The sequence below is a fragment of the Petaurus breviceps genome, unplaced genomic scaffold (genome assembly GCF_028583685.1).
Source record: "Petaurus breviceps papuanus isolate PSGF00001 unplaced genomic scaffold, PetGlider_PUasm1.0 174, whole genome shotgun sequence".
NCBI classification, from domain to species: domain Eukaryota; kingdom Metazoa; phylum Chordata; class Mammalia; order Diprotodontia; family Petauridae; genus Petaurus; species Petaurus breviceps.
In genome coordinates, this window is record NW_027185761.1 from 44,955,273 (window position 1) to 44,977,356 (window position 22,084).

General features: G+C 39.3%; 1 protein-coding gene across 1 annotated transcript in view; it reads left to right on the plus strand.

Moving 5' to 3' along the window:
* The window catches only part of TAFA4 (TAFA chemokine like family member 4), a 145,136-nt gene that overhangs the window by 97,552 nt on the left and 25,500 nt on the right, over positions 1 to 22,084 (plus strand). The window contains exon 3 of the mRNA XM_069084561.1: positions 20,504 to 20,659. Coding sequence (XP_068940662.1) covers positions 20,504 to 20,659 — 156 coding nt within the window. The remainder of the gene's footprint in view (positions 1 to 20,503; positions 20,660 to 22,084) is intronic.

Sequence of the window (22,084 nt, forward strand, 5' to 3'; positions counted from 1 at the left end):
GCATCCTTGCCAAGAAAATCCCAAATGGGGTATAACAAAGAATCAGACAGGACTGAAACTACTGAACAATAACAACGTATGTCAGTTTAAAGCTTGCAAAGCACTTTACATAGGTTCTCTCCTTTGATCCTCATAACAATTCTGTTAGGTAAGCCCTATTAATATCCCCATTTTACAGATGAGAAAACTAAAGCGTAGAAAGATTCATGACTTTTCCAGAGTTGTACAGCTATCATTTTTTTTTCCAGGCAGGAAACAGCCTCAGGTCTTCCTGATTCCAACTCCAGGGCTCTCTGCACTGCTCTGTCTAGCTGCCATATTCATAAGGAGCAATAATGGAGAATTGTACAGGCTAACATCACCCAGCATTTTCTTCCTTACTTCTTCTAGAACCAGACATTCGGCTTAGTGATGTACAAAGGAGAGACTAAGAAACATTGCCTTAAGCTGGCAAGTCTTTCCAACAGGGTTACAGCTAGATTTTTGTGACTTTATGGTAAATTTTGGGTTTTCACATTGGATTTATATATTATAGAGCAGAATTGGTTGGTGCTGACACGTGAGGTATCTTCAATCAACTTGGATTCAGGAATTTCCCAAAATGATCTCATTTACCTCTTCATTTCCCGATTGTCAAATTATATATCTTTTGATGACTGCATTCAAAGGCACATAATAGCCAATATGACATCTGTATATATTAACTTTAAAGTTTGCAAAATACTTACAAAAATCATCTTATTTTATCCTCACAACAATTTCAAGAGGTAGGTGCTATTATAATCCTATTTTACAGATGAGAAAACTGAGACACACAGCAGTTAAATGACTTGCCCAGGGTCACACAGTCAGTAAGGATTTGAACTCAGGTCTTTTTGACTCCATGTTCAGTGCTCTGTTCACTGCTCTTTCTACTGTGCCCTTTAGATATTTCATTTACTAGTTATGGCAATGGTAGATCAGAGATCAAAGGGTGCTTAGAACTTTCTGCTTCAGGAGAGCTAGTATACTAAGTCAAGAATAATATAATTAGAAATGCAGGAAGCAATTTAATCCCACTATTGGGACAACATTCCTCCTTGAGCTCTTCCAAGTAGACTCTGCTATAGCTCGGTAATGAACAGAATGAATGAGTGGGGTTTTTTTTCTCCTTGTAGACAACCATCCATTTAACAGATATCTGAAAGTAACAAATTCATTTCACTTAGCACTTTAGCTTCCTGCTTGGATTTAAGATGAAAGACCTGATTTTCATTACAAATGAAGGGAAAGTTTTGTTTCCCTCTTCACTGAGCATTTTGTTTACTCTAAGTGGCATTCAACTTAATCTAGTTAATTCAAAAATGTCTTAGATGAAAATTATTTCTGCATGAGGCACAGTAATTACAAAATTCCATGAATGATATTAGGACAATTTTTGAAACACAAAAGTTTTGAATCAGACAAATCAGGGCAATCAACTTCATGAAGTATTCACCCCAACAAATTGGAAAGCCTTGGAGGTTGTCTTGAGATCATACCAGCACCACATCTTTAAATTTAGTTAAGATGGATTGTGGCCTTAATGTGAGTACAGAGAATCAAGAATGAATGCTCTTTCTTAGCAGACTTTTCATTTGATTTCTAGCTTCATCATTGATTTTAATTGTCTCCCTTGTAGCAAAGAATTAGCTTATTGGAAGAACAAAGCTGTAAGAGTAGATATCATCATTGACATTGGAATCACTGCCCATGGTGTTTTCACAACAGTGTCCTATATAGAAGTAACATACCAGGGAGTGGGGAGCCTTTCTGTCACAGAGTTCATGTTATATACTTATGGAGATACAGATAACTGGACAAAGTAACCCCTCCATCAGAACACGTTTTTGTAACTTTGTAACTCAGAAGCTTAAATGTTCCACGTGCCTCCAAGTCAGCAATGCCTTTAGATGTTTCATCTACTAATTATGGCGATGGTAGATCAGAGATCAAAGGATGCTTAGAACTTTCTGCTTCAGGAGAGCTACTCTAGGAAGTCAAGAATAATACAATTAGAAATGCAGGAAGCAATTTAATCCCACCATTGGGACAATATTCCTCCTTGAGCTCTTCTAAGTAGACTCTGATATAACTTGATAATGAACAGAATGAATCAGGGTAGGTTTTTTTCCTCCCTGTAGACAGCCTGCTTGGCTGTTTCCTGATTGAGAAGTATCCTAACAAAATCACAGATCCAATTCCTATTTCTGTCCTGATTAAAAAAAGAAACAATTTCTATTTTGTCCCTCTTTGGATAAAACCCCCCACATTTTCATGGGTATATTGTTTGGCGTCGATCTGTGATGGATTTGGTTTAGGGAACTTTCAGAGGAGGAAACACCCTCTGTCAGTATAGATTAGGAACTCATCTGTAGGATCAAAAGAGCCAAAATATAAAATAGACTTTGCAAACCTTAAGAAAGTGCTATATAAGTGATAGCTATTTCATGACTGTTCCCCATGCCTAGCTAGAACTTTCTCCCTCCTTGTCTCTGCCTCCTGGCTTCCCTGGCTTCCTTCAAGTTCCATCTACAATTCTGCCTTCTACAAGAAACAGTTCTTGATCCCCCTCAATTCTAGTGCTTTGCCTCCACTGATTATCTGCATTTGTTCTATCTTATTTGTACCTATATGTTTCCATGTTGTCTCTTTCCTTCTACCTCCCCCTCCCCCCCTGCTTAGATTGTGAGCTCCTTGTGAGCAGGGGCTGGTTTTTGTTTTGCTTTGTTTTTTTTACATCCTCAGTGCTTAGCACAGGGCCAGGCACATAGTATGTGCTTGCTAAATAAATGTCTGTTGTCCTGACTGTAACTCATAGTCTTAGAGAGTCACTTGAGGGGGGTATTAAGATGTTTGGTGATTTCATCATATTTACACCACTTGTGTGTGTGTGTGTTAAAGGCAGAATTCAAATTTAGGGCTTCCTGATGCCAGACATTTAAGAAACCCCTTTCATGGAGCTATTAGTTTGCAAGTTTGCAAAATGAAGAGAATATCAGGTCAGATGTTAATCTACTATTCCATGCTGAGCATATTAATAGAGGGTATTCCTTCTTGCTCCCTCTGCTTCCCTCCTGCTAATAGCCAGGTACTTATTAGGAAGAAGGAACAAGGGATACAAGACTTGAATCAAAATAAAAAGCAACCATTTCTCAGAAAGACACAATTTTCATTCTAACAGGGCAGAAGGAAAAGAAATAGTTCAGACATCAAGGAAATGTGGTAGTAGGAATGGAGATCTCTCAATTCCCCAGATTCCACATTTTCTCCCATTCATTTGAACATAAATGTCTAGCACACCATGCCATCATTAATGATGCTGGGTTTAGAAGGCTTTACCTACTGTACCTAGTGAATAATATGAATGGGTCAATGCCAGCCCAGCACTGAGTTTTATAAAAGGGACAGATAAGGAAGAATTTTGATACCATGTGGATCAAACTAGAGAAGATGCTGAAATTGTCAAACATGTCAAAAGATCCAGAGCACAAATGTGTCCAGTTTTCAAGCCTTCTCAAAACCTGAATTGCCCTCAGTATACCTCTGCAGGGTTGTGCTATGGAGATATTCTCTCCCCAAATAACGTTATCTCCATTTTTCCCAAAGCACCTCTATTCTTTTTTTTTCTTTAAAGCAATCAGGGCCAAGTAACTTGCTCAAGGTTACATGGCCAGTTATTTCTGGGTGTGGTGCTGAGTATCTGAGCCCAAATTTGATCCAGGTCATCCTGACACTGGAGCCAGTGCTCTTACTCGCTGAGCCACCTGGCTGCCCCTAAGCAATTGGGGTTAAGTAACTTGCTCAAGGTTACATGGCCAGGTGTTTCTGGGTGGGTGCTAAGTGTCTGAGCCCGGGATTCGATCCATAAGTCATCCCGGAGCCAGTGCTCTTACTCGCTGTGCTACCTGGCCGCCCCAAAGCACCTCTTCTTCAAAAAGTTTGATATCACTCCTGGGATGTCTGTGCTTGGGAGTTAGAAGGTCCAAGCCTGAATGGACCTTGAGTCTTTATTTAGTAGGGCTGATGGATTAACCCATCCTAATTTCCCATCACTTCTGGGTCACCCTCCACTCTCTTTCCCCTTCCCTATTCCCATTTCCTGGACCAAGTTCTGTTACAGCTGTTTCGATTTATCCACTAGTCTATTTTAATTCTCTGCTCCTCGGTGCAGTCTCAGTCCTTGTCTCAGAGAAGGTCACTTGTTCTAATCTCCATATGGATGTCACCTGTGACCCTCTGACCAAAGAATTCACTGTCGGACATGATTCGCTCATCTTACTCAGTGTGTTCATCCTCCCCCCAAGGTTCTTCTTCAGGTAAATCCTGAGCAATCTCATTATCAAGGTGTGACCATGTTTCCAAGGGGTTTCTCTTTGCATTTTAGGTTTGCTGATAAGTCACCTTCTCCTATGATCTAGACTTAACTATAACTTCTGTTATGGAAAAAACATCTGGATATGTTCGAATCTCTTTAGTACCAACTGATTACAATTCTGTAGCCAAAAATTGTCTTTTGCTTTGCCTCCTGCCTTTGTTATACACAGACTGTATGCAGGTTTTTTATTACTGAACTCATAGGCAATGGTGAGAAGCAGCATGTCAGATCCCTCAGGTTAGGAAGTGCCACTTTTGAGTACAACCTTGGAGCCATACTAGCTTTGTGATCCTGACTAAGTCCCATAACCTCTCAGGGCCTCAGAAAACCTTTTTGATAAAGTATAGTAGAGTTGCTGATTTTCATTGGAAGAGGGAATTTATACATCTGCAGTCCCTCACACCAATAAAAATCACAACACCACAGGTCAGACCCCTTTCCTTTATCCCCACCCCCAATCTTAGAGTTACTGAAAAAGAGAAAAAATGAATTCCTTCATTATTTTATGATGTATTTCAATAAGATTACCTTTCTGCTTATTTTGATGTTTGATTTTTACATTGGGAGCTGACAATACAACTGCCTGATTTCCTCCCCTCCCCCCATCTACCCTGAAATAAATTGATTCCTTGAATGCTCACCTTAGCAATAATTTTACACACTTACATATAGTTATTTGAATGATTAATGATCCTGATTTCATGCTAGGCAATGACCTGCTTGGAAATTGTTTCTGAGGTTCAAAAAAAGCCCAGTGAATTTATGTCTACATGAAACTTTTCCTGAACCTCTCAGTTACTAGTGCCTTCTTTTGGATTTTGGATATACTTATATATGTGCAGATTTTTTACTGTGACAGATTGCAAAATCCCTCAGGACAGACTATTTCATTTTTATCTTTGCATTCTTCATACCTTGGACAGTGCCCAGCACATAGTAGCCATTGAATAAATGCTTGTTGACTTATTTATTGATTGATCTTTAGTAGTCATTTGTAGCCTTGTATGAATCATCCTATTATGAGTGAATGTTGAAGATCAGGTCACACTAACATTGACCTTTGTGATAAGCTTATCAGAAATGGACACAATATAATATCCAGTCTTTTTTGGGGGAAAAAAAAGCTTCATATCCAATGAGTGATTGCATTTGAACTGGAATTTGTTACTATTATGTGATTATAAGGGCATTTTAGGAATTTACCCAGGTTACAAGTCCTCTCCCTATTATACTTATTCATATACTTTTTTCTTTTCCACTTATAAAAGTAACAGCAGCTATAGATTCAGGCTCAATGTATGGCATGGGAGACGCAGTAGGGTATAGTGGATAGGAAACTGACCTTGTCTTCAAAACCACTAGTTGCAAATACAACTGCTGACTCTTACTAGCTGTTTATATTGGGAGAAGGATTACTTAACATCTCACTGCCCCCAGATAGTTTTCTCACACTATGTATTGCAAAGTAGGTGGTCATTCTGCATGGATAAAGGAAAGACTTGGGGGCAGGGCATAATATTTATCTTCAAAAAGATGAAGGGCTGTCACTTGGAGAAGAGATAAGAATTCCTCTGCTTGGCTGCAGAGGGCAGAGATAGTAGGAACAATGGTTGGAAAGAGGCCTGTTAAAGCTAGGTGTTAAAAACTAGTAGAGCTGTCCAAAAGCGGAATTGGAGGCCTTAAGAAGTAATGAGTTCCCTGTGATGGGAGGTGTTTAAGTAGGGGTTGGATAATCATTTGTCATGTATGTTGAAGATAGAGTTCTTTTAAAGTATTCTATATATTTGTTTTTAAATATTTTTTTTAGAAATTGAATTCCACATTCTCTCCTTCCATCTGGGTCCTTCCCCCTCCTTGAGAAGGCATGCACTTTGATTTCAATTATACATGTGGATTATGTAAAACATATTTCTATATTAGCCATACTGGAAAAACAAAACAAAACAAAACAAGAAATATAAAGAGTGAAAAAAATTATGCTTCATCCAGCATTCGCTTCATCAGTTCTCTCTCTGGAGGCAGAAGGCATTTTTTTCATCATTGTTCGTTTGGAATTGTCTTGGATCATCATAATGATCAGAATAATTAAGTCTTCCACAGTTGATAACTGTTACAATATTGCCATCACTGTGTACAATGTTCTCCTAGTTCTGCTTACTTCACTTTACATCAGTTCATAAAACTCTTCCCAGGTATTTCTGAAAGTATGCTGCTCATCATTTCTTATAGCACAACAGTTTTCCATCACAATCATATACTACAACTTGTTCAGTCATTTCCCAGTTGATGGACATTCCTTCAATTTCCAATTCTTTGCCACCACAAAAAGAGCTAGTGCAAATATTTGTGTATGTATAGGTTCTTTGCCCTTTTATTTGATGTATTTGGGATACAGATCCAGTAGTGCTATTGCTGGGTCAAAGGGTATAAACAGTTTTATAGCCCTTTGGGTATAGCTGCAAATTGCACTCCATAATGGTTGAATTAGTTCACAACTCCATTAAGAGTGTATTAGTTCCCTATTTTTTCCATTTACCCTCCAACATTTGTCATTTTCCTTTTCTGTCATATTAACTAATAAGATAGGTATAAGGTGGTACCTCAGAGTTGCTTTAATTTGCATTTCTCTAATCAATAGTAATTTAGAGCATTTTTTCATATGATGATAAATAGCTTTGATTTCTTCTTCTGGAAACTGCCTGTTCATATGCTTTGTCCATTTATCAAGTTAGAGAATGGCTCTTATTCTTATAGATTTGACTTAGTTCTCTATATATTTAAGAAATGGGGCCTTTAGCAGATACATTTGCTGTAAATTCCCCTATCCCCAGTTTCTTGTTTTCCTTCTAATCTTGGCTACATTGAATTTATGTGTGTGTGTGTGTGTGTGTGTGTGTGTGTGTGTGTGTGTGTGCAGATCCTTTAAAATTGAATGTAATACAAATTATCCATTTTATATTTTATCATGTTCTATTTCTCTTGTTTGGTCATAAATTCTTCCCTTGTCCATAGATGTGACAGGTAAAATATTTCATGTCTTCCTCATTTGCTTATGATTTTACTCTTTATTTCTAAATTGTGTACCTATTTTCACCTCATCTTTATATACAGTGTGAAATGGTGTATATGCCTAGTTTCTGCCATCCTGCTTTTCAATTTTCCTAGCATTTTTGGTCAAATAGTGAATTCTTTCCTCCAAAGCTTGGATCTTCAGGTTCATCAAACTCTAGATTACCATACTGTCACTTAATTACTGTGTAAATCGAATCTATTCCACGGATCTGTCACTCTATTTCTTAGTCAGTATCATATTGTTTTGATGATATGTTGTAATATAGTTTTGTAATACAGTTTGAGATCTGGTATTGCTAGGTAATTTTCCTTTGTATTTTTTCCATTAATTCCTTTGATAATCTTGACCTTTTGTTCTTCCAGATGAATTTTGCTATTTTTTCTAGCTTTATAACAAAGTTTTTTTTTAAATTGTAATTGGTATGGCACTGAATAAGTAAATTAATTTATGGAGATAGTCAAATAACTCAAACTATCTCTCCTCTATTTTCCTGATGTTATTTTTCAATGGGATATTTCACATTTTCTTCTATTTTTTCATTTTTTTGGAGCTTATTTCATTGTTTCTTGATATCTCCTGGGATCATTAGCTTCCATTTGCCCAATTCTATTTTTTTTGCTTTTTTTTTGAGGGCAATTGGGGTTAAGTGACTTGCCCAAGGTCACAGGCTTGTTTTTGTGTTAAGTGCTAGATCCAAACCCAGGTCCTCCTGACTTCAGGGCCGGTGCTGTATACACTGCATCACCCAGCCACCCCCAATTCTAATTTTTAGGGAATTATTTTCTTTGGTGAGTTTTTGTTCCCCACTCCCCTAGTTTGTCTAATTCTGTTTTTTAAGTTATTTTCTCTAACATTTTTTCTGTCTCTTTTATCTTGCTATTAATTGTTTTTTCATAATTTTCTTGCATCATCATAATTGCTTTTCCCAATTTTTCCTCTATGACTATTATTTCATTTTAAAAATCAAAATGTTCGCTTCCAGGAATTCTTGTTGGACTTGTGTCCAAGTCGCATTTTTCTTTTTGGCTCTTTTGACATCAGTATCTTTTTCTGAGTAACTCTTGAAAAGTGTCTTCTTCTAAGTAACTCCTGACAACAGTGTCTTCTTCTGAGTAACTCTTTTGACATTAGTGTCTTTTTTTGAGTTCATATCTTGATCTTCACTGTCACTATCATGGCTTCTTATGGTTTGGCTATTTTGTTTGCTACTTTTTTCATTTTTCTAGCCTGTTTTTTGACATTGAACTTCATGGTGAAGTTGGACTCTGTTTCTGGGGTGAGAGAGATGCTGTTCCTCAGTGGCCTTGCTCCCTTTTCTGAGGTATTGTTTTAAAGTTGTTTTCAGATAGAATTCTGGGGTGCAGAGATAAAAAAGGTTGAGTTGAGAAATTTTCCAGCCCAATACTACTTAGGAGATTGGAAAAAAAAGATCTGTGACACAGGGGTGGGTACTGGCCCAGAGCCCACATGGCAGCAACATTAGCTATGGGTCTCGAAAGTGGCCCATGGTTTTGGGAAATTTCAAACCAGAGAGTGGGTGGATTGGGCAATTGATTAGAAAGAGACTATAAGGCACTCCTGCATCTAGCAACAGGACATGGTACTGTTTGGCAGTTCCATTGCCTATATGGGGGGTGTTGGACCTGTTGGCCCACAAGTGTGGCCCTTTGAATTCAAACTTGACAGAAAAAATCCCCTTAGTAAAATCTCTTAAAGGATGTAACACTTGGACTCAGTCAGAAGGCCACACCCAAGGGCCTAGAGGCCACATGTGGTCTAGAGGTCTCAGGTTCCCCATTCTTGGCCTATACCCACTTCTTGGTCACAGTTCTAGGGCAGAGAGGAGTGCTTTCAGTCACAAGGGATAAAGGGCCCTCCTGAGGAACAGTATCACTTGCAGTCCTAAGGGAAAAAGGGCCCAGAGGAGAAGCATTTCTTTCCATAGAAGGGAACAAAGGCCCTGAGAAGCAGTATGTCTTTCCTCAGAAGGGAGCAAAGACTCTTAGAAGCAGAATGGTTTGCCACTGAAAAGGATGGGGGTCCTTCCTGAGTAAGGACCAGAGCACAGATCAGGAAAGCAGTGACCACACCTCTGCCCAGATAGTGTAATCTTGGAAGCACCAAAACCTTCCAAAGACCCAGAAACTAGCTCTGAAAACAATGGCACCCAAAATTCTGAGGCTTGGGAGAGCACTCCTCCCCCTCCACCCTGCCCCACCATGTCTAATAGTGTCACTGACCTCCCCTTCTAACCCAAGTTGTCCCAGACTGGAAGAAGATCTCACCACAATCCTTTATTGGCTTTGCTTCTCCTGAATTTGATTTGAGGCATTATTTTAAAGCTGTTGGAGGGGAATGTTGGGGGAGCTTGATTGTGGTACTTCTTCTACCCTGCCATCTCTAGCTCTGCCCCCAAAATGGAATTCTTGTTGAAGTTTGGTTTGTACTCAGGGGTCACTGGGGTCTTTTCCAACTCTGAAATTCCTTGGGGAATCACACTCTCTGGAAATAGGTTTTTGGAATATAATTTCAGGCTTCCTAATGTGAGAACTGGTTTGACCTGTTACTGAGTACCTCTGGTGAATTTCTTCATGAGATCATGAGGAAGAAAACTTGAAGCATTAATTTTTTATTGCTAGCTTTAATGCCAAAGAAGAAGAATCACAGCAAAATCCCCTTTGACTCAAGGTTTCATTTTAATCTCTTAACTCTGGCAGTAGATGCTTTCGTGAAATGACCCAACCTGCCAGTAAACATCAGGGATATGAGAGCAGAGATTTTATCCTATGCCAGCATCATTTTCATCTCTTGATAAATTGCATCATGTGGTTTACTGCTGTAGAATATTTACTTAGAAGGATAGTTCTTTTCCTCTGGGGGAAAAATGCTGCCTATTTTATTTTTACATCTTTAATGTACAGATGAGACATCATTTTTCTAGTTTCCATGTAACATGTATATTGATATTCCTGTCTACTGAGATATTTCTGTCTACTGAGTTTGTCCTGTGTAAATATTTGGCAAATGAGTAAATAAGAAATATATCCAATTGTGTATGAAATCATGCAGGTATTAAAAGAAACATATACATACTTAAAAAGCAGGATCACGGATTTACAACTGGAAGGCTAGCTAGTATAATTTCCTCATTTAAAAAATGGGAAAACTGAGGGCCAGAGAGTAGGAATGACAATACAGATTAGACAGTAAGTGGGAAAAGCTGGATTTGTACCCAAGTGCTGTGAAGCTAAATCCCATACATTTTCCATTCTTCCAAACTCACTCTTAAGGATTTTTTTTTTTAAATTGACACTGGGCCTTTTTTTTAACTTCAAAAGGAATTTTTCCTTTGTAACAACTACAAAAATACAATATTCTCCATGAAAGCTCCTTTTGAAATTCTAAATAATTAATCTTCCCATGCATTCCATCTCCTTTCCCATTTAACCATCACTGAACACATTCATCTCCCTGGTTCCTAGGAACAGAGGCCTTAAGAGGCCAAGCTATGAGAGATTTCTTTGGAAAGAAGTGTCACTTGGGTAGAGAGAAAGAGGTGCCTGCTAAAGCATAGCTTAGATAATTCTTGGCCTTGAGTAGCTCTGTATAAATGGAAAAATAGTCCAGGTTCCACCAATTTAGGGGAACTGGCACACTTTTCTCAGAAGAGTCCTCCACATCTGCTGGAAATCGCCAAGAATTTTCTTCTCCAGGCAGTCAGAACTTTTATTGAAATAGTAAAGGACCTCTTTGTCCTTTTCTTTTCTGGTCTGTAGCTTCAAGGTTGGACTATGTGATCTAAGATCCTTCTAGATTCACATTTAATTAATATCCCATTTCTGAAGAGACATTTATTTATTAAAGTACCTACTGTGTATAATTCCATCTATAGTACTGTATAGTTCAGCACTATATAGCATATAGGACTCTTCTAGACGCTTAGGTAAACAGGCAAAAACACAAGTTTGTACCTTCAAGGATCTTATTTTCTACTAGGATGGCATGGGGAGGGACTGGGAGGAATACAGAATATACAAGAAAAATGTTATCCAAGAAAGGTGATGGAAAGAGAATGGTCAACTAAGAGGATTAGTGTGTGCTTGTAACGCCATACATGAGCAGCTTTCCAGAAGAATGCTACTATGAACAGCTTTTAAGATTCCGATTACAAAGTATAGTGAACACTCTATTCCATAACAAATCAAAGCAAAACGTTCACAGAAAATCAAGGTACAGCTTTCACAATATTACAACTTATCATAGAAAATCACAATATAGTATTTACAACAGCTTATCCTTAAAATAGCCACATAGTTTCCACCATAGTGGCCACAAAGTTTGGAACAAAGAACAATCATCTCAAAGTACAATAGTCAAAATCTTCCACTCATGGGGCACACTAAGTTAACTCAGTCACTTATTCAGCAATCTATTATTGTGTATCATTAATCACTAAGTATAATCATTAGAAAATACACAGACCCTCTACCCCTAGGTCACTAGTAAACTACAATTTCATCACTACTCAATACCCAAGGAGAGTTCTTTTCATCTTGACTTGAAGCAGGTAACTCCTACCTGAATCCACCAAACAGTTATCTGGATTCAAAGGCAGTCAGCTCCCAGTTCCTTGTCCAGCTCTCTATGTAAGTCCTGCTCCACATTGAAGTTCACAGGGTCCAGTCCATCTCAAATCCTTCGCAATTTCCCTTCCTGGAAATTCAAGGCTCAACCAAGCCACAAACAAAGTCTTAGCATCCTGGTCATGCTTCCTCAGTCTTCTGCAGCTCATTAAAAAAAATCAGAATCACCTTATCCAGCCTGGGGCAGGGGGTGCTCCTGGGCTCCTCTTCAGAAGAAGCTGTGCCACTACAAGTTCTCAGGAAATTCTGACTTACTCCTAGATTCTCGTTTCTCTTCTGTAGCGGTTCTGCCTCCAGATGCTGGTCCCAAGAAATTCTGACTGTCCCTTACTGGGGCTTTTCATTATATACACACAGCATTAGCTTCCTGTTTCACTCAACCCCTTCCTGTTAGGTCAGTAAGAGGAGACAGGAGTTCATACCTTCTGTTTCCCCAATAGAGGCTTGATCAGTTACTAAGTGCTAAGTACCTGCTACCTTTGCTTAACTTGAAACAAGGTGCTAAGTACCTGCTTACTTGACAATACAAAAAGGGGTCTTCAAATTCAAATTACGGTTACCATCTGTGCTATATAGAAGAGATGCATATGAGATGAGCCTTGATGGAATTCAAGAGTTTTGAGAAGTGGGAATGGAGAGGGAGTATACCCCAGGCATGGGGGACAGCTTGTGCAGCTGTCTAGAGGAGAACATGAAATGTCAAGTTTGGGGAATGACTGGTAGTCCATTTTGGCTACAATGGAGAGTTATTGAAGAGTACTGACCCAGAAGGGGAAAATGATACACTGGTACCTTCTCATTGTCACAAGAATTCTGAGAGCAAGCTCTCAGCACATTGAGTACACCCCATGCAGGACACTTTGGGGAGGGCATGAACAGGAGGCTTGGGATGAACAGGTGAGGAGAGGATAGGCTGCAGTCTACATCAGTGAGGGAAGTACAGCTGATGAGATCACAGATTCACTGGAGAATTGTTCAGTCCCAGATCATCATAGATCAACAACTGTACTGAAATAAGTCAGTTTCTGTAGGCATCACAATGTACTCTGCCTTGGTTATTTGAATGATTTTGCCCTTCATTAAAAGGTCTAGAAATAATCCATGCAGACATAATACAAACATGAGAGGTAACATGAAGCTTCTTTGGATTATTTTAAAAATGTTTAAATAATTTGCTTTACACAATGCTGAACACAAATAAAATCAATTAAACTTGCTTTGTGACTATTTTAATTTAAATAAATCCCAAATGGAATTATACATGCAAAGCACTATATAAATGTCAGATTTTATCATTACCATCATTGTTATTTAAAAAAAGAAATTCAACTACACAAATATCTTAACTTTTCAGTTTCTTACTCTGAGTCTTTATCTGGATTCTCATTCATCTTTCTCCTTATATGGGTAATTGGGGTTATTCAGTTCTTTGGTTTCTGCATTTCCTTTTATTTTAGACATATCTTTTGATATTTCCCTACATTCTGATGACTTTTCAATATTAATGACTTTGTCATATGCCATTACTCTGTCACTATGCAGCCAACCATACTTCTCCACTGTTCGATATTTAGGTTGCTTCCATTTTTTTTTTTCATTTATATAAAATGTTTCTATGAAATCTTTGAACAGATAACTCTTTTCTTTTGGTTGGTGATAGCATTTCCAGGTCACATTCCCAACAATGGAACTTTTGGATTAAAGGCTTTGATTATTTTTATAGCCTTTTTAGACCACCATCAGATGACTCTCTGAAAAGATTCAAGTTTGCAATTCGGCCAGCAATGAATGAGTGTACTTGTTTCTCTACATTCCTAACAGCCTTGAACTTTGTTGCCTTTATCTCTGTTTGGCCTATTTCTTAACAAACTACATCTTTCTCATGTATTAGTTCATACCTTATGTAACATAAACTAGGGGGAAGTATTTAACTTTTTAGAGCACTATCATCAAGTGATTTTATTAGAACAGGGTGAGAATAAACAATATTGGGATCCATTATGAAGTTAGAAATGTCATAGTCTGTTCTTGAAAATCCACACCCATTAAGCCAAAGTGAATTGCTTAATTTTAGTTATATCATAGTCAAGAATTATACCAACATGTATCCTGTGAGCATTCAGATAAATGCTAAGTTAAATTAAAAAAAATTATTCTAAGGTTCTGTGTATGAACCAAGGCATTTATTTATTTATCATTTTATTCATTGGTACACATATAAATATGAGAATAAGACATTCTGCATGTCTGCTAAGAATAAATCTAAACAAAAAGTCTTTAAAATATAGTAGAAAATCTTTAGGGCAGAGTCAAGAGAAAAATAATTTGACTTCCAAGATTGTTAGAAGTTGACAGTATGAGAAAGTTTAGATATTTAATAAAAATGAAGATAGTTATCTATCACAGATGGTTTTTAAAGTTAGTGGAATGGATAAGATACCCTTGAAATGATTTTTTCCCCATGTGTGGATAGGGAACTATTTGGGGATTCCCAAAGTGACAGAATCTTAGCATTGAAAAAGAACATGGGGGCGGCCAGGTAGCACAGCGAGTAAGAGCACCGGCTCCAGTGTCGGGATGACCTGGGGATCGAATCCAGGCTCCGACACTTAGCACCCATCCAGGAACACCTGGCCGTGTAATCTTGAGCAAGTTACTTAACCCCAATTGCTTAGGGGCGGCCAGGTGGCTCAGCGAGTAAGACCACTGGCTCCAGTGTCGGGATGAGCTGGATCAAATCCGGGCTCAGATACTTAGCACCACACCCAGAAATAACTGGCAGTGTAACCTTGAGCAAGTTACTTAACCCCGATTGCTTTAAAAAAAAAGAGAGAACATTGAGGCCATCTCCTCTAACCCATAACTGAATTAAACTCTCATTTTGTTATACCCAACAAGCAGTGATCCAGCCTTTGTTGGGAGATGTCCAGTGAATTAGAACTTACTACATATCAAAGTGGCTTCTTCTGCTTTGGGATAGCTCTAATTAATCATCAGGAAGCTTTTTCTGACATCAAGCCTAAATCTGCCACAAGGCAACATCTCCTTCTGCCCCTAGTTCTGCCATCTAGGGGGCCAAGCAGAGCAATTCTAATCCCTTTTCCATGGAGGTAACTTTTCAAGTATTCAATGACAGCTATCATGTTGCCTTAAGTCTTCTCTTTCCCAAGCTAAGAATCCCTATTTCCTTCAACTTATCTAGTAGCCTTTCCCCTGGTTGCCCTTTTCTAGACTCCATTCTAAAATGTGGGGGACCCCACAACAAGACACTGTGCTTTAGATGTGGCCTGACAGGGTATGATGGAACTTTTGAAGAATCTTGGAATTTTAGAGTTGGGAGGGAACAAAGGGTCCACCCTGTCTGTCCATAAAAGAATCCTTATTATAACAAATCTGGGCTTCCCTTGAAGCCCTCCTATGGGGGCGAAACCTTAGATGATCCCTCTCCCCACAGGTAACCCATTTGATTTTTGGACAGCTCTAATTATTAGAAGGTTCCAGCTTTCTAAGATTGAGTCTACTGGAATGTTTTTGCTCTTTCTTCCCTTCCTCTTCTACCTTCTTGGCCCTTTCATATTACCGTGTTTCCCCGATAATAAGACCTATCCCTGAAATAAGCCCTCCCCTTACTGTGTAAGATTCCTCTAAAATAAGCCCTCCCCCGAAAATAAGCCCTATTGAGATTGCTACTGTAGTGAAGGTGATCCCCTGCGCTACATGCTACATTACGGTACCCTCTGTATGCACCGTTCCCCCCCCAGTGAAACGCATGCCGCACTCCGAGCTGCATCCAATCAGAGCTGCAGCAGTGAGCGCGTCATCCTGTTCTTCCAGTGATTTGCTTATTGAATAAAGGTACATTTTTTTGTTCACATTTACCTGTTTATTAAAATTGCTGTCAATGTTCATTAAAATAAGCCCTCCCCTGAAAATAAGCCCTCTGGTGTTTTTCTGTCCAAAAAAAAAAATAAGACAGTGTCTTATTATCGGGGAAACACGGTAGCTTGTCGCTTACCATAAAGAACTATAAAAAACCATTAAAAATTACCTTAATCCTTACTTTAAAAATAGGTATCTCCAGTATAAATTACTCCAATGGTGATCATTTTTATTTATGAAAGTGGTTGCAAACAAGAGCAAATTACTTCCTTCCCAGTAGAAATCTTCTTATTATCAAAAAATCATAAAATAAAAAAATAGCTTCTGAGGCAAAAATACATAAGGTGATCTTTCCCACATTCCCCAATACAATAAATAAGGCTTGGACTAGATGGTTTTAAGGTCCCTTCTAGAACCATGAGCCTTTGTTCTTATGACCCTGGTTGGAATAGCTTGATGTAAACTGACTCCAAGAGATAATTATTTGTAGGAGCACTGATTTAACACACCAGTACCAAAGAGAAAGATGTCCTTAGCTACCTTGTAAAAGGTGAGACCTGAGTTCAAATCCCACTATAGATATTTAAAATCCATGTGACCTTGGGCAAGTCATTCAACCTTTTTCTCCCTCAGTTTCTTCATTTGTAAAATGGGGATAATCATAGCATCCATGGTTGTTTTGATGTTCAAATGTAATAATATATGTAAAATGTCTTTAAACCTTAAACTACTATATTATTATTATAGTTCATGTTAATATGACTCTTTCTTCACAAAAAATGGGTGTGGACATTTTGGAGGAGGAAAGAATCATCAGGATTATTATTTCCACTGTATAAATGGGGAAGCTGAGCTTTTGGGAGGGTCAGTGATTTGATCAATGTTGTTCAGTTAGGGAATATATGAGGTGACTTCTAACCCTAGTATTCTCATATATGGTGTTTTTTTCTATAAGCCTGCAGTGTGATAAATATAACTTACAGTGTGAACAGTTGGTTGATTGCCTCAAGTATTACCTCTTACACGAAGCCTTCCCTGATTGTTCCACATGCTAACCCCTTTCCCCACTCTCCCTCCAAATAATATTTTTTCTTTTTTTTAAGCAATTGGGGTTAAGTAACTTGCTCAAGGTTACACGGCCAGTTATTTCTGGGTGTGGTGCTGAGTGTCTGAGCCCAGGATTCGATCTCTAGGTCATCCCGACACTGAAGCCGGTGCTCTTACTCGCTGAGCCACCTGGCCGCCCCTAAGCAATTGGGGTTAAGTAACTTGCTCAAGGTTACATGGCCAGGTGTTTCTGGGTGGGTGCTAAGTGTCTGAGCTCAGGATTCGATCTCTAGGTCATCCTGACATTGGAGCCGGTGCTCTTACTCGCTGTGCTGCTACCTGGCCGCCCCACCTCCAAATAATCTTGTATTTACTTTGTATAATTTTCTATCTACCTGGGCATACATATAGTAATTTCCCTGATAGAATAGAAAATAGAAATAGAAAAAAAAGCCTTTTGAGGGTGGGGATTGTTGAATTTTTGTCTCTGTAGTCTCAGTGTCTAGTACAGTGTCTGGCAAGTAGTAGGTTTTTAGTGATTGCTTGTTGATTGATTGACTTCAGCCAACTTTCCACTAGACCACAACTCTGTAAGTTGAAGCTGCTAAGCTGGTTTTCTGAATGTGACTATACCTCTTTTTCCAACTAGATGGATTGATTATTCACATACTGTAGATTCATTGAATTTCAGGATGCTGAATCTGGAAGGAACCTCAGAGACCACATAGCTCAACTCTCTCATTTTCTTGATGAAGAAGCTGAGAATAGGATACTCATAGTTGAAATAGAAAATTCCCTTTGAGTTTTTGGATGAGACACATTAATAGCCCATTTGATAACTTTTTTCATACTTTAAAAATTAGTGGCCCTTCTGAAGAGCTTTTTGTCTATTATGAGAATTCATTAGAGCATATTTCTCCCATTTTGTGTTACAGGCGTAGAGATAACTCTCCCTGCATTTGCTGACCCTCTTGTATCATTTAGTAATCTAATTACAGCCTAATGGCCAACAGGGAGGGCATTTCCCGGCAGATAATTGAGGAGTTAATTCATCTTGGCCCCTCTACACAGCTAGTCACCAGTTGCCAGAAAATGCCTGACCTCTAGGTCATTCTTGCTATTATGAACCTAATTGAGCATTTCCCCCCATTTTTATGCCTGTTGACACAAGCTCTATGTGATTTTTCTGCCAGTATTTTTTTAAAATGATGAACTTGGCCTTTACATTTTGTAAGTGTATGCAAACTGTTGGTAAGCAGCAGAAAATCAGAATCACACAATCACCAGATCTCAGTGGTTATCTAGTCCAACTTGTATTTGATGGAAGATCCCCTTTATAATTTACTCAATGAGTGTTCATCCAACCTTTTCTTGAAGACCTCCAGTGAGGGACAAAGTTCCTGTCTTCCAAGAACATCTCCATTTTTAATAAGTTTTTCCTGATATGAAATCTAAATTAGACTCCTGACAACTTGTACCTATTGTTTTCCAGATGTTTAGCTCTCTGGGCCATGCAAAACAAGTCATGTCAACTGACCATCATATTGTGCCTGATGAAAAACCCTGAGAGACAGAGTTTCTGGGTGGTTAGTAATCAATTTGTTAATTAGGCTAACTGGCAATCAATAAGTTGATTGTCAATAGTTTCTCTTGGTAACCAAAGATAGCCCATGGAGAGCCTAAAAGCTTTATATACTTTTTGAAAGGAAATGCCCCTGACAAATGAAAATCAACCCTGATTGGTGGACATTTAATGAGGATGTGGGCTAGAAGTCTTTAGCTCCTCCTGCTGAGAACATGGCTTGACCATGAGACTCAGCCATGGCCAGCAATCTGTACAGGGGAATCTGTCTCCATCCAGATCACTCTGGTTAGTTTTTTTCTTCGTGAGCTGGGTCACTCTATACTCTAATGGAGGAATATAAGGACAGGGACTCTTTTTCCCAGAGTAAGAACTTGTCAAGTTGGGTGGGGTCCCACTCAAGATTAAGGCATGTTCCTTGAGGGCTAGCGGTAATCTCATCAATCAGACTTGTCCTTCATAGACTGATTTTCTTTTAAACAGGAGCTGGGCCTTAATGAAGAAATTGAGGAGAGAAACCTGGTTCTCAGCGTGATAATTGGTTGTTAATATAATAATGAAGTAATAATTTCTCTCAAAATGTGCACACTCGAGATCTTTCCTTGCCTTGGCTTTCTTTCTCCAGATACTTGTTGGCTTATTAACATCTAAATCAGTAGTTTGGGTTTGACTCCTGATGTTTTTGATCCTCTTATTCACCTTAGCATTTCTGTGGAGTATTCACAGTTTTCATTCCATTTGGTTATACCCCCTTCATATGGGATTATAATAAGAGTCACATTGCTCAAAGAGTCTAAGTTATATTTAAACTGATAGAGTAAATACAATAGAATTTGAGGTGGGAGAAAGCACTAATAAGTGGAGAAAATAAGGAAAGTCTTCCTGTTAGATGTGGCACATGAGTTGAGCTTGGTAGGAAACAGGATTTGAAGATGCTGGAGGTGAAGAGGAAGTGTATTCTGGGCAATTGGGACAGATTAAATGACACCCAATATCCCTTCTAGCCCTAAATTCTGTTAGGACTAAGTATGTTCCCCTAGTTAGTGATGAGAGCCAAATGCTGTCAGTCATAAATGCTACCTCTGATCTTGGGCAAGGCACTTATGTTGGACCTCAGTTTCCTCAACTGTAAAATGAAGAGGTTGGAATAGATGGCTTCTGAAGCCTGTTCTAGCTCAAGATCCAAGATGTCAGTAGATGTCAGAAGCAATTCTTCTTTACAATGAGACCAGTCCACCATTCACTACACCAAGATGTCTCCCAGATAACTGTACATACATCTTTAATTGCGATATTTTTAAAGGGATAAAAATAAAAATAACAAACAACAAAGTCTGGGAGCCCAGGAATTCTTCCTAGAAAAAGGCAATTAGAATTTTTTTGAACTCTAGGTAAGATGAAAACAGGAGCACAAGGAAAATATTTGCCCATTTCTGAGCTGTAAATGCTTACACTGAAAATTGAACAATTAGCTATTGTGAGCTGGTTAAAGCTGTCTTCAGCACATCCTGGTTTATGTAGTGATTTCGTTTCTGACCAATGGTTTCATGGGCGGAGTGAATTTCTGGTTACTAAAATCCTTCTACTAATGATGTTTGTTATCTTCTCTTTACTTTATAGAACTAGAGCCTTTATGCCTTGAAAGGTTGTCACTTGCCCGGAGTTATACAGCCAATATAAGTCAGATAGGACTCGAACCCAGGCCATCCTGAATCTAAGGGCTGGCTCTCTATCTACCATGCCATGCTACATCTCAGTAAACATTGCTTTCCTGTATTAAACAAACAAACAAACTTGGGTACCACAAATGATGACATAGCCTTGTTCTTGTTCATTGTGAGGTTAAATGCCTTTATGTATGTTTTTGTCTATGCCCATCTCAGGGCACCACCAGGTTAAGCAAGGGACATGTGAAGTGGTGGCTGTGCACCGTTGCTGCAATAAGAACAGAATTGAGGAGCGATCCCAGACTGTCAAGTGTTCTTGCTTCCCAGGGCAGGTTGCCGGCACGACGAGGGCTCAGCCTTCCTGCGTTGAAGGTAAGCAACCTCTGCTTGGCGGCACTAAGATCCCAGCGAGACTGGAAGAGCTTCACCTCCTTACCCTGTTTGTTTGCTTCTTGCTGCATGGGCTGTGTCATCTTTCCTTTTCTTAGTCACTGTTTGTTGGTGGGGATGAATATATCATGGCATGATTAAGTCTCTTAATGTATGTAGTGATGCATCTCACATCTTTGCAGGCATTACTTGGGGCTTGTGGCATTCTTTCTCAGACTAGGGTACTTAGGAGGCAAATCACCAACCAGCCTTACTGATTGGATGCAGCATAAGAGCATTTGGTAATCAGGTTATCATTTAGGTTTAGAGAGACAGTATGCTGTGGTGGCCGGTGATTGTCCTCTGACATATTAGCTATGTGACATTGGCAAATCACACCTTTTTCTGCCTTTGTTTCCTCACCTACAGAATGAGGGGACTGAATCTGATAAATGGAAGAATAAATAAAAAACACTGACTAAATGCTGCCTGTGCCAGACACTGGCACTAAGCACTGGGACTACAAATATGAAAGGGATGACAGTCTGCTCCTGAATAGTCCACCTTCTAGTAGGGCAGGACAATATATAGAAGGTCTTGGTGGTCAGAAAAGGACATTTTGGTTTTGAAATGTATAACAATGGTCATGTGATCTGGGATCATAGATCTAGAGGTGGGAGAAACTTCAGAGACCTTCTAAATCTGATCCCTTCATTTTACAGATGAGGAAACTGAGGCCCAGGGAGTGATTTGCCCAAAATCACATGGGAAGTAAGTGTCAGGAGTAGGATTTTTAACTGCAGAGTTCTGGAGCCAAAAGGGTTGAATTATCCAGGGCATTATCTTTGGTGTGGGCAGTAAGACTGAGATGCCCTAAATTCATGGTCGTATGTAGAATCCTATTGGAAGGAAGTACTGCTGGATCATGTGTCCTGGCAGTGTGCTGTGGATTTTTGGTCAGAATGGGGCTTGGATCCTGCTCTTGCTACTTACTAAACTGTGTGACCTTGGACGAGGCACCTCATCTCTGTCTCTCTGTCTTTATAAAATGAGGGGGTTAGAGTGGATGGCCTTTGGGATCCCCTCCTGATCTAAATCTGGGTGATCTGCTGTAATTCAGGAGTCAACAATGAAAAACCAATGCACCGACATAGCTGCAGAGACTAGTAGTAGCACGAGATTGCCCAAGAAAAATCAAGGATCATGGACCCGCAAATCCGCGGGAGTCCCACGCGGGGGGTGTGTGAGGGCAGGAACGAGCCCGTCCAACGGGAGGCAGCCCGGCCACGGTGCACGGCCCCAGGCAGTCACAGCGCCGGGAACACCGTGGGGAGGACACGCTCCTGACGTGAGCCGGTGCCCACTGACCGCGAGCGCTTTGTGGACGACTCTCTCCTGCCCAGCTTTTCGGGGGCAAGTGGAGAAAGA